At 41.0% G+C, this 13,684-nt stretch overlaps 1 protein-coding gene across 2 annotated transcripts; it reads right to left on the reverse strand.

Moving 5' to 3' along the window:
• Positions 1 to 4,271: 4,271 nt before the first annotated feature.
• On the reverse strand, positions 4,272 to 13,684 carry LOC119735803 (tubulin-specific chaperone cofactor E-like protein). 2 transcript variants are annotated; one of them, XM_038209743.1, is made up of 6 exons: positions 13,320 to 13,512; positions 10,493 to 10,656; positions 9,425 to 9,576; positions 7,563 to 7,747; positions 6,304 to 6,792; positions 4,272 to 4,805 (listed from the first exon to the last, which is right to left on the reverse strand). In XM_038209743.1, exons 1-6 carry the CDS (start codon positions 13,325 to 13,327, stop codon positions 4,487 to 4,489), a joined length of 1,317 nt encoding a protein of 438 aa, XP_038065671.1. In that variant the 5' UTR covers positions 13,328 to 13,512; the 3' UTR covers positions 4,272 to 4,486. The 2 variants fall into 2 exon arrangements, with proteins under 2 accessions (XP_038065671.1, XP_038065672.1); XM_038209744.1 differs by lacking the exon at positions 13,320 to 13,512 and adding an exon at positions 13,530 to 13,684 and having other exon boundaries at positions 4,274 to 4,805.

The raw sequence follows: 13,684 nt of genomic DNA on the forward strand, positions 1-13,684 counted from the left end.
CATGTGTAAAAAAAATAATTCATTATGCATGAAACTACAAATCGCTGGGAAAAAGTGGACCTGTATGCCCAATTTCTTCTTTTTTGGGGGGTGGGGGGGGGGGGGGAATTCAAAACATCCCCCTCCCCCAGCTACGGGCCTGCAAGACCGGCTTTTGATTCAATTTGTTAACATCAGCGCTTTCTACCGCATGCTGCACAGGCTGAACCAATATGAGACTTTGAGACGTTGGTGGCAGCATAAACACACCGGTCCTTTTCAATTGTTTGGTTTTTTTATATATTTTTTTATAGCTAAAGCGGCATGCTCAATATGACGAAAAACAATGGAAAAAGGATCGGTGTGTTTGCTGCCACCACCGTCTCAAAAGTACGTCTCCCATAAGGCTAATTAAAAAAAATGAACCATGCAGTTATCGTTCCCGCCTGCTTCCTTTTTCCTGCGCCTCTTGCTGTGGAACAACTGATAAATGTCCAAGTTGTTTAACATTAGTTAAAATTGAAAGTAAATAATGTGGCTGACCAGCAGAGTATGATTTGTTCAGTGATTTATTAAATGTAGATATAAAAACCTCTTGCACAAAAAGTCCCTTTTTATTTAATCCAATAAAATATGAGATAAAAAAAATCAAATTAAATCATGTTAATAAAAGTAGGACAAGTTCATAATTTAGGTATCTGTCGCGTCAGTGCAACAAGGTTGTAACTCCGATTTCACTCATTTCTAATAACTCCCATTTTAAACTTTTGTGGCATAATGATTTTTTTCCTTTGATATGAAACATGTGGAATATAATATAAGCTTCATGTTTCATATCAAAGACAAATTTACATGGTGCCGCAAAACTTTCAAATGGGAATTATTCGAGATGAGTGAATTCCGATCGAGTTACGACCTTGCTGCATTGACGCGTGATCTTAAAATTTTTATCAATTTTACAGCTTAAAATGCAAAGATGTGATCCAATCTCAAAATCTTTCAATAAGATAACTCAGGAGAAGATCTCTCACAATCTGAAGTTCAGAAAAGATGTCTGCTTTATCCATTTCGTCAAAACAAAAAAGTGCGGGGACTTATAGGGTGGGGGTGGGGTGGGGTGGGGTTGAGGGTGGGGTGGGTGTTTCCCCCCCCCCCCCCTCCCCCTGGAAGCCATATCAACAATTAGTCAATTAACTTTGGGGTAACTTTCTGAAGCATTTTTTACAAAACAACAGACCGTCTATATCTTGTAAAAATGCTTCAGAAAGTTACAATTATTTCAACATTATTAGGTTGTTAAAATATTATGTATATATTACTTATAAAATGTACAATATAATTTCATAGTTACTACAAGATAATCTAGGCTCGACAATTTTACGTTTTAATGATAGGAATTGGAGTACAAGAATTGATAAGTCTAATTGCCTGCAGCATATGTTAATAACAATTCACACATAATTTAACATTAAATACTATGAAAAAGACATTTGGTGCTAATAGCAATGCATTTAAAAGTAGGCCTGACTGAGATACACTTATAAAGTCACAGAAGTTCCATGTCATCATGTCTTCAATGATACAAATACTATGTACATCATTTACATCTAACAAAATATTTGACTGCGGACACAAGATTTTGCTTTTCGTAAAACAGAAATTTGTCAACACATCACAATGCACTGATGACAGCAATGCTGCCCTAATACACAATGCTGTTGCAAACAGTTCTTTATACTTCTAAAATTTGTGGTCAATTAATATAATTAGGCTAGGCTGCACCCTCGCATCGCATCGCAATATAATAATGTAATGTTTTAATAAAACGCACATATCCACCAGTACTGGTGCTCAAGGCGCTACTTCATTATTACCCAGCTCATTGGGCCAATGAAACATTCCAAAGACAATCTCAGCTCTCTGGGGAGAAAACAGCTCGATGCTGCCAATTTGGCGCAATTAAAGCAGCTAAAATCAACCACAGTAGCCACCTCTGCCCGACAGGTACCCATCTACTCCTGGGTGAAGAGAAGCAATAAGTGCCTTGCCCAAGGGCACATGCGCACCATAACCCCAGGCCGGATTTGAACCCACAACCAGCAGAATGACCAGCAGACCCTGAGTTCAATGCTTCAGACCACCAGGCTACAGCACTCCACACATGTGTAGTGTTCGAGTACTGGTAATTAATTTTGAGGACTTTTGAGGGAACTGTTGTCCTGAATTGTTGGATCCCTTGAGCAGTGTTGTATTCAAAATAATAATGATGTGTTTCACTAAAGAGCACCTACTCACAAGTGCTAGTGCTCAAGGGGCTACATCATCATCACACCTGGGGCTAATTTCATGGAGGTGCTAAGCACAAAAATTTACTTAGCACAAAAATGTCCTGCTCAGTAAAAACAGTTACTAGCCAAAAGTCCCTATGATTTTCACACAAAAGTGAGCAATATAAAACACATACAAATTGGTTGGTAACCCTGCACCCGATTTCACGAAGCGCTGCGACGCGTCGCAACTCGAGTTACGACATGTAACACGTCGCAACTCGTAACGCGTCGTATCTTCCATTTCACGAAAGTTGCGATGTGTTGAACGCGTCGTAAGTTCCTTGACAACGGCTTAAAACACGTCGCAAGTTAAGACGTGTCTATTGGTCGTCGCAAAATAAGAAGAGTCATTTCTAAGCCAGTTTTATGCCACAAACATTACATTAACGAGATTATAATACCGAGGCAATGTGTGTTAAGTTGTAAATAGAAAATTCATTGAAAAATTATGAATTAGACCGGAATATTAGAGTTGAAATTTCAAAGAAGCTATACGGTCCAATGAGAGCTTGTTTTCCTTCAAAATTGCATCGCACGGCCGCCATTTTGTTTTACGTTTTAACAAATTTCGAGCTGAGATCCGACGACTCTTTGTTGAATATCAGACGACTATTTACTGTACGCTGACTGAAGACATAAAACAGTCACCGAGTTGTGCTATAAATACACCTACGACGCGTCGCACTTACGACGTGTTTAGTGAAATGGATCGCAGGACGCGTCGCAGCTGCGACGCATCGTAGAGATACGACGCGTCGCAGCGCTGCGATGCATCGTAAGTTACGAAGAGTTTGATGAAATCGGGTGCTGTTCTTATCCAGGAGGAATGTTCATGCTAAGCAAATGTTTGTGCTTAGCAGCTCCATGAAATTGGTCCCTGCTCATTGGGCCAATGAAACATTCCAAAGACCATCTCAGTAGTCAGCACTAGTGATCACGAGTACACTCACGAGTCCCCCTTCAATAGAAAAGCCTTTGTGCCCAAAGCAACTGCCCCGCGATGGATTATTTGTACAATAGCTAGCACAATGCTTTCGCCATTGTAGGGGGCCTTCGTGATAAAATTGACAACGTACTCAAATGGGGCCAATTTCACGGCGCTGCTAAGCACAAAAATTTGCTTAGCACAAAAAAAGTATGGCTTATAAAAGCAGGTTACCAGCCAAAACTCCATGTGATGTAGTTTTGGCTGGTAACCTGCTTTTATAAGCCAGACTTTTTTGTGCTAAGCAAATTTGTGTGCTTAGCAGCGCCATGAAATTGGGCCATGGTCTGTAACTGAGCTGTGTCTCACAATAGAAAATGCATGTATGTAATATGAATATGAGTTTATCTTAAAAGTAATGGACATTGTTTCAAATATATGTATTTGTGATGATTCAATTAGTAAGAACAATTCAAGAAATCGGAAGCAGGTTGTCAAAAAACTATAACCTGTCTTAATATCAGCTCAGTGGAATTTTCACACTTCTGGAGAAAACCATGAAATTGCATTCATTTTTTTTCCCGATGCAAAGCAAGATTTCGGTTGAAAACCCTCGCTTGTCTGTTGTCCATTAACTTGAAGTGTTTACCGTAAAGTTTAGACAAAAGTGCAGCGGATGCCCAGTAGAATGGACATTAAAATCCAACACTTGTGCCATGCATATTGCACACGAAAGAAATAGCATCAAGTGATAAGGCCCCCCCCCAAAAAAGTCTCCGGTTTCTGGTATGGAGCTTGCCCAAAAAGTGGTGCGGCGACGCGGCTTTTTTTTTTTTTTACCTGTTTTTTTTGCTTCAAATGTCGGCTGATGACTGCAAATGGTGCCCGACTAAACTAAGTGTAAATATATGGGAGTCCAGAGAGGCCACATAAAGCTTATTCTTGATCATAACCCCATCTAAAAACACGTTAAAATTGTGCAGCGCAGCAGGATTCCAGTCAAACCAGTGAGTTTGGCGGTTTTGAGACATCATCTTTTATTGAAAATTTTTTTTTTCATTTTGCCGACGTGCATGGCTACGGCGACGCGCGCGCATACCAGAAACCGGAGACTTTTTTTTTTGGCCTAAGGGTCGATATCAGTAAAACAATAATTTATCATACTAATAATTCACTAAATCACCTCCGATAAAATAGCAGCACAAAAATGCCATGTTGGTATAAAAAAAGAAGATATTGTTCAAGTTGGTCGTTACTTTCTGTCGATGACAAACTCGTCTCCGTCCTGAATTCTTAGAGAGTACAGGAGCTTTCCGGGGTACCTCAACAAAGTGGCACCACAGCCACGCATCATTTCTTGGTCGCAGTACCAGAGCCGGAATTGGGACGGGGGTAGACCCACAAAGTCCTGAAGGGTCTGCTTGAACTGGCCCACGGTCTGCTTGACTGAGATGTTGACTTCCTGGGACGTGTCCTCAAAGCGCACCAGGCACTTGACGTGGGTCTTGGGGCGGAGGTCCACGTTGGCTAATGGATTCAGGTTTCCGTAGGTCTCGATGAGCTCGTGGTACCTGGAAGACCAAAGAGAACTTCATTTTGTTTTTTGGTCAAACAATGTCAAACAATAAGTAAATAGTAGGCGACCTGGCATTCTTACTCACCTGAGAGTTGTATCCTCTCACAGTCTGTGCAGTATCTGGAAAACGTTTTGCTTTCCACTTAGTCCCACCATCCGTGGCTTTTGCATGACAGGATCATTCCCATTCTTTCCCTACTTTTTCCATAGCCGACAGCATCAGGACCTGGTGTTTATACAACCTATGGGTTTTTTTCTCTCTCGGTTCATGTTGTGTCAAATAAAATGTTTTGCCTGCCACTCAGTATCCCAGCCATACCCTTTTCCACGACGTAAATTAATCTTATCCTTTTTCCCTACATTTCTATAACAGGCAGTCACAGGACCTGGCATTAGTTACTCACCTGTTGGTCTTATATCCTCTCGGTTACCGTAATACAAGCTCTCTTGACTTTCTCCAAATTAGTCTCCCCTGTCCAGCATGGCCTTTTCCATGACAGGAATTTTTCCCATGCTTTTCCTCATTTTTCCATGATAGACAGTCACAGGATTTCAGTTCATGTAGTATCTGATACAAGGGCTTTTGACTTCCTTCCACGTAAAAATCTCCCCTATCCATGGCCTTTTCCCATAACAGAAATTGTTCCAATGATTTTTCCTATATTTCCATAACTGACAGCAGCAGGACCTGGCATTACCCCCTATTGGGCTCACCCTCTCCGTTTATGTAATATCTGAGAAAAGATCTTTAACAAGCTAACTCCCTAGGCCTTTTTGCTAGGATGTAGCCTCAATCCTGCAAAATCCTCCAATTGGCCTCATGGAAAAATAGCATATAGCCTCAATCCTGCTAATTCCTCCATTATTTCTTGAACATGGTCTGTGGAGGGGTGACCACTGCCTGAATCCTGCAAAATCCTCCGGCTTTGACTGTCAATAGGCTGAGGCAGAGCCAGTGACATCCTGGAGCAGTGCGGAGGATTTCAAGTATAATCAAGGACTAAATTTATGCTAGGCTGAACATAAACAACACAAGGTCCGGCCCAAGACCTTGACACAGTGCGTGCGTCCTCCGAAATCAGCAACGCACTTTTGCCACGTAACCTCAATCCTGCAAATTCCTCCAATTTGCAAAAAGGCTTTTGGAGGATTTGGGATGGTTATAGGGTTAATATTTGTGGGTTAATTAGGAACAAAGAATGAGACCACTCGAGAAGTTAGTGAACGTGTACTACTTCTGTGATGTGACATATATGCTATTGAACTATGCAGCATGGTCGAATGAGGGCGCTAGAGATACTACATCTCTCCCTACTGTGACATGACCTATTGAATTATATGCAGCATGGTCAAATGAGGGCGCTATTACATATGCTGTAAGCTCTCTCACCTTCCTCCAACTTCGTATCCACACACAACAAGCTTTCCTAGTCTTCTTTCCATGCCCTCCAGCGATGGAGTGTACAAAACGAAGAAGAGCCAAAAATTCTCACCTTTTAGGTTTATCTTCTCGGTTCATGTAGTGTCTGATAAAAGCCCTCTCGGCTTGCTCCCGTTCCGTGTCCCCGATCCGGCTCCCGTTGAGTCGTGTCACGCGCCGCGTCAGCCTGGCGATCATCAGCTGGTGGCGCTCTTTCTCCCCGTACGCTTCAGCCAGTGGCACGCGCTTTAGACGCACCTCGGTGAGTGCCGGGAACGACGCCAAGGCGTCGATCTCTTCCCACGATGCCAGGCCCGTCTCGCTCAGGCACAGGCTCTTGAGACCGGGGAAGTGCGCTCCCACGGATTCCGTAAGTCCCCTGACGTCGTTCTCAGAGACGAAGAAGCATTCCAGGTTGGGGAACATCTGGCCCAGCTTGGTCACGTCCGTCCAGTCGGTGATCTGGTTTCGGTTGAACTGTAACAGTGTGACTGTCGGGTAGCTTTTGTCGGCCGGGTGGACCGCCCCGTAGTCGTTCAGGCTCAAGTGGAGTTGTTCTAGCCTGCAATTTTTATACAGAAATTCAAATGTCTTCAATTTCAAGATGCGATACCTCTATAGCTAAAACTAGGTACTTCCTGTGTCCTCCCCCAACCAATTTTTTTTTTAACTGTACGTGTTATCTATAAACTTCAATACAGAATATGATTGATTCTCACATGATGAAAGTGTGCATGAGTTTAAACAAAATACAAATTGCATCAGTTGAATGGCAAAAGCCTGGTTTTGCCATGGGACATCACAAATAATGATGCAATGTCAAATGCTGGATCAATTATGCTAAGTGCCTATCATACACCTGTACAACAAGTGTTGTAAAGGCAGCAGCCTTTGCAAGGTGTTGAAGCAGCCGAAGCCTAAGCCTAACCCTCCAGGGTATTTTGGCTAGAAACCCTGCCAAACTCAACAACATGCAACGATTGTCTAAATGACAAGCCTGCCCAGTGTAGCAAGATCCATCAGGTCAAAAGTCTCTAGGCCAAACTGCCTCAGAATCTGTGCTCATCGAATGCAGCAGGATACAACTGTGGCATTGTTCATTAGCTCTCACTGTTTCAGAACTGGTCGTTAATGCACTGATTGAATTCATCAAAGTGCACCAGACTTCTCCACCTGATGCACTGTGTTGCTTCTGGCAGGGCTAGGGTTAGAACAGTGCATGAGACCTTTGGTAAAAGTCTTCCAAATAACCCAAATTAGTCACGTCCAGCCCAAAACCACCTTGGTACTCAATGGTCAACGGCGTCATCAGTGAATTTAACACACACTCACCTGGGTGTACCATCCAGCAACACATGCACTGTGCTCCAGGGTACCTTTGTGTTATTCAGGACCAAGTTAGTAATGCCGGCCATCAGCGGGACGGGGGCCAGATGGGCCGGCATAGCGGTGCTGAGGGGGTTACTGCTCAGGTTGAGGAAGCACAGCTGGGGGATCTGGCCAGTGATGGACAAAACCTGGCGGGGCATTTACACCAAGAATGTACATAATTAGGATGTGATCTCAATGATAATCAGACTTTCAAAGGACATGTGATGGTCCTGTGATGGACTTGTGATGGACATGTGACGGACAGGTGATGGACATGTGATGGAAGGTTGAGGAAGTGCAGCTTGGGAACCTGGCCAGTGATGGACAAAACCTGGCAGGGCATTTACACCAAGAATGTACATAATTAGGATGTGATCTCAATGATAATCAGACTTTCAAAGGACATGTGATGGTCCTGTGATGGACTTGTGATGGACATGTGACGGACAGGTGATGGACATGTGATGGAAGGTTGAGGAAGTGCAGCTGGGGAATCTGGCCAGTGATGGACAAAACCTGGCGGGGCATTTACACCAAGAAATGTACAAAATTAGGATGTGATCTCAATGATAATCAGACTTTCAAAGGACATGTGATGGTCCTGTGATGGACATGTGATGGACATGTGACGGACATGTGACGGACAGGTGATGGACATGTGATGGAAGGTTGAGGAAGCGCAGCTGGGGAATCTGGCCAGTGATGGACAAAACCTGGCGGGGCATTTACACCAAGAAATGTACATGTATAATATAATACAATACAATACAATACAATACAATACAATACAATACAATAAAACTTTATTATCCCATTGATCTTAAGAATAATCAGACTTGCAAAGGTCTTTTCTCAAGTCTTTTATCTCCCACTATGCATCTTAGCCTTCGCTCCTGATTGAGTCTACTGCCTTTCTTTATTCCTCACATGTTATATTTGTTTGTTTATCTTTTTTGCTCATATAGCCTTTCGCCATCTTTTCATCACATTATTGCCTCTGTCATCAGTAATTGTCTTGTGTCAGCTTATACCCATTGTAATGTCTTTGTTTGTTTGTTTGTCCTGTGTTGTTTCTGTCGGCTGTTTTCCACAAGCTTCCGTTATTAAAACAGCCCCATGCTCTATTTGCTTCTTTTATTTTGCTGTAGTAATTTGATATTTACGGCTTTATGGTTTAACCCTTTTCTCCAAAGTTTTTATCTGTTTTTTTTTCTTCATGAAGCATGGAAATAAATGTGAAGTTGAATTGACAAATTGAAACTTGAATTGACGTGTGATGGTGTGATGGTCTTGTGATGGATTTGTGATGGACTTGCAATGGACTTGTGATGGACTTGCAATGGACTTATGAGGACTTGTGATGGAATTGTGATGGAATTGTGATGGACTTGTGATGGACTTGTGATGGACTTGCAATGGACTTGTGATGGACTTGCAATGGACTTATGAGGACTTGCAATGGACTTATGAGGACTTGCAATGGACTTATGAGGACTTGTGATGGACTTATGAGGACTTGTGATGGAATTGTGATGGAATTGGGATGGACTTGTGATGGACTTGCAATGGACTTGTGATGGACTTGCAATGGACTTATGAGGACTTGCAATGGACTTATGAGGACTTGCAATGGACTTATGAGGACTTGTGATGGAATTGTGATGGAATTGTGATGGACTTGTGATGGACCATACGTATGTGATGGACTTGTGATGGAAATGTGACGGACATGTGACGAACATGTGATGGACTTGTGATGGACATGTGACGAACATGTGACGGACTTGTGATGGACTTGATTATACACTGATGACCATACATACCTCCTGCCATTTGCTCAGGCTGTTCTCGGAAAGGTCCAACTCCGTCACGTTCTTGCACATCTTCTCCACCTCACCCTGGTCTCCAGCTCCCACAATGCAACAGTAATTCAGAGCAAGGCATGGTGGGAGATTTATAGCTCCGGACCTGGAATCTGGCGATCAAACAAAAACAGTTCCCAGAACGGACTGAGATGAGAATTTAGCAGCAGCAGTGTGGTGGCAATTTCTGCAAGTCATTTTACTCCCTGGAACTCAATCAAAGAAGCTGAAGAGAACTCAAACGTAAACATTTCAACTGAGATCTCAAACTTGGCATGCTTGGCTTATACCAGTAACAAACCAAGCAAAGAGCATCATCTTTGATTCAAGCAATTTTTTGTACAAGGGCCAGTCAGTTGATTGAGTGTAAAAGAAGAACTAAATTTATGTTGATTTTATTTTGTTTTTTGGTCAGCTTTTGTCAGCTTTTATGATCTGTTAAATTTACTGAGTTTAATCTTGAGAATACACGTACTTCAAAATCTGTTCATGTCTTTCAGGCCACGTAAAAAAATAAACCAGTTTCTCGTCCCAGTCCACTTCTATTTTTCCACTCGCCTCTTTTTTTTTCTTTTTTTTTACATCATACAATTATAAAACGGTGGTTGTGTTTAAAATTTCGTAACTTGAAAAGTGCATGAGTGATTTGAATGATTCTTGTACTAAAAGAAAGCTTATGAATTAGGCTTTTATATTCTAGATTTTGAAAATGCTATATGCAGAACTTCCTTAAAACAATAGTCCCGACAATTGGGTTTTTTTTTTTTTTACTCATCCTGTACATGCAAGTTCAAAATATGTCAGAAAGGGCGACAGCTCCTTTTTGGACACAAAATTATTGATCAGCAAAAAGAGTTGAGAAAATGGAAGAATCAATGTCCAATCTTGGGGGAAAAAGAGGATCTCCTTCCCTTTTTTCAAAAAGCACGGAGAAAGTCCTTTTTTATACATGTAATGTAGAAACTGAATTTTGAATTATGCCTCAGACGGCGTGTCTGATTTAAATCGCACGACTGTCAGAAAATATACCTTTGAGAACGGGCATGTTGGATATAATGTTGACTTGTCCCAGGATCATGCCTGACAGGGGCTCGTCATTGAAGTACTTGTCTTTGATAGCCTCGGGCAGAGACTTGCCGTCCGCTGCCTCTAGAGGGAGCTCTGCACTTAGCAACTCCATGTCAGCCATAGTGCTGTTATCAAAACAAACAAGTCAATTCTTCAATTTTTGTTTAGAAATTCAAAATTTTAACAAATATTGTTCTTTTATATTATATTAATGGTTAACTTGGGAAGTCTGTTTTGTTAGAGGATATTTGAAGCGTTCTGGCAAAATGTGATGGGTCTGGGCAAAGGCCTTTAAGGAGAAAAAATACAAACACAAAAATGAACAAGGATGATTTTTTTTCAGATATTTTATTGATATTTGTAATCTTTGATTTGTTTTGTAAAAAGAAACAGTTTAAAAATTGTGGAATAAAAGTGATTTTACGGAAAAAACAAGTGGCATCTTTCATTTCCAGGACTACAAATCTCGAAACTCTAAAGGCCTCTTTCTCAGTATTTTACTAAATTTTGACAAGTTGATAAATGTTCATTTTAAACAGCCATTACTTGTCAATGGAGTGTCTGACTGAAGTGCAACAAACAGTATTGTAAGGAGAATTTTGTTCTCTTTCCTTATACCTGCAAACCCTCATTTTGACCTCTGCCCAGTGCCGTCTCACTTTGCCAGGATGCCCCTCATATTTAAAGACAACCACAGGTCATCCAACTTTATCCCAATGTCATTCAATTTGACGTGATATGTGCCCTAAGCTTTCATCAGAATACATCGGGGCAAGATTACCATATGCGAACTTCACTAATTTTCCTCTGTATTGACTAACAAGCCCCCAGATAGCAATTTCATGTCATCAAAGTCAATTTGAGCAGTGAGAAAATACAAGCATTTTCTTAGAAAACACTTCAGTCCACTCTCATAGGGTTTGTACACAGAGTGTTGAGTGAACTTCGTATATGGAAATCTTTCCTAAATCGGATTTTTTAAAATGCGATGATCAATACAAATTTGGGCTCTACATTTCATAACGCTGAACAGTAAAGTTAAAGACATCATATTAAAAGAGTGAAAATCTCAGTCCCAGATTCACATCTCCTCCACATTTTTGCAATGACTGACCTTCATTGAGATAATACAGTGTGTGTCAATAAAAACACAGGATTAGAAACAAAAATATTAAGAACAAACCACCCCTATTCATCATAATGTTAACCCTCTTTTCAAAGTACCTTTCCTTCTCTTCACTGTGTTTTTTATCCCATCTCATTTGGACAATCCTGTCCAGAGATAGAGTACATTGAAGAAGGGTTATAAATTCCAAGCTGGTCTGATTTGTGAAATCACACATACCTAATGAAAGGTTTGAATTCAGTACAGGTGAAAGTATTTGTGGATCACAAAGAAGGACATGTGTGGCAGGATTAGGCTTACATAATCCTTTAGCATGTTTAGTCTACAATCAATGTTATTAGTCAATAATTCATGATGCTTTGAAACAATGATAGTCCAGTTATTAAATTTAAGTGATACTTATCATCAGTTGTTTCAAAGAAAGTTTTGTTCTGGTTTAATTGTCTTCAATGCATACCTGCATTGTACATAACTGGTCGTTGTGTTAAGGTCATTGAATCAGACCAACCCGCTTCAGAAGGGCTTCACAAAACTTGTCATAACTTTTGAACCAAAAGTCCAAATTCCACCAAACAAAAATCTTGTCAAAGATGAAATTATGGACAATCAAATCCTTATCAAATTAGGCACACCAGTAGCATAATTTTCTCAGAAAAAAAATCGCTTTGAATCCTGCGTTTTTATTGACACACGCTGTATATGATGAAAAAGGTGGTGTCAGGATGCAACATTCTCTCCTTTTTAAAGTTTGTTCGTTATAAAAGTTTAACTAAAATACAAATAGGCTGTAAGGCAAATTCTCTCCTTTTTAAAACTTAGCCAAAAAGTCACAAATTGATAGCGATGGTTGCATATTTTGTACTGCACCGACAATTAGTATTGTAGAGCGCCCTTGCACAACTGTTTTTTTTTTTACTTTCTCGCACAAACGTCTTGAGAATCTTGCAGCAATGGGGGCGTGGCCGTTTTATGTAAATTGGACTGTTGGTGTAAATAATATCTTCGAACAAAACGGCGGCTTTCCATTTGATACTGGTAGTCGCACATGGGCATAGCACTGCGTTGCATATTAATTATTAGCGATACTTGACCAGTGACCACCACACATCACAGTTGAATTTCCGCACGTAGTGCATACAATTACAACCGTCGAGCAAAGGTAGCACGTATATTTACAACCGTCGTGCGAAGACCATAATAATAGGCTGCGATCGCTGATTGGTTCCCTAGCCTAGGAAAGCCAAGGGAGAAACTAAAGAAAAAGTTAAACGGCTACTACAGTACAGGATTCCAAAGACGTTAGTGCGAGCATGGAGCTATAGCTCCATGGTGCGAGCAGGCGCGCTGGACTAATCATGCCGTTAGATGGCGCACTTCTGTCAAATGAACATGAAATGATGAAACAATATGCACGATCCACTAGCGATAACTAGCATCTTGGGCTAAGATAGGCAAATCATTGTCAATGATCAATTGTCAAAGCAGAATGCAGAAGTGAGTAGGCCTATAGTATTAGTACTTTTAGTAGGTGTTCATAAAATAATGTTATGCTAAATTAATCTTCAAGTTCAGGCACAAAATTAAAACACACAACGTTAACTTATTATTGCATATGCCTGAGTAAACAAATACAAATGATACTGGTTTTGAAAATCCCATTACAACGGCATGTTGAGCAATGTTTTCCCGGTTTAATCTTGCGATTCTCAGTGACATCTGATGACGGAGTTGCAACTCGTCCTAATCGCTACATCATAATTTTGTCCAGTCCTGTATGTAAAACTAAAGTAAAAGTGTACAGCTGCAGCTGTAAAACAACTTCAATTATTTTCTGCCAGTTTACGAACACTTCCGCCCAACAAACACACCCACCTCAAAACAAAACAGAATATAAGCCTGCACGTAACCAGAATCCAGGTCCTTTCCTTCCTGTTCGCAACTTTTCAACCAGAAATTTGACCGGACGAACACTATTTTGTACAGCTAGCTCTGGCCTGGCTCATTCGGTCAACTCATTGTTATGATCC

The sequence above is a fragment of the Patiria miniata genome, unplaced genomic scaffold, assembly GCF_015706575.1.
Source record: "Patiria miniata isolate m_02_andy unplaced genomic scaffold, ASM1570657v1 HiC_scaffold_29, whole genome shotgun sequence".
Classification (NCBI taxonomy): domain Eukaryota; kingdom Metazoa; phylum Echinodermata; class Asteroidea; order Valvatida; family Asterinidae; genus Patiria; species Patiria miniata.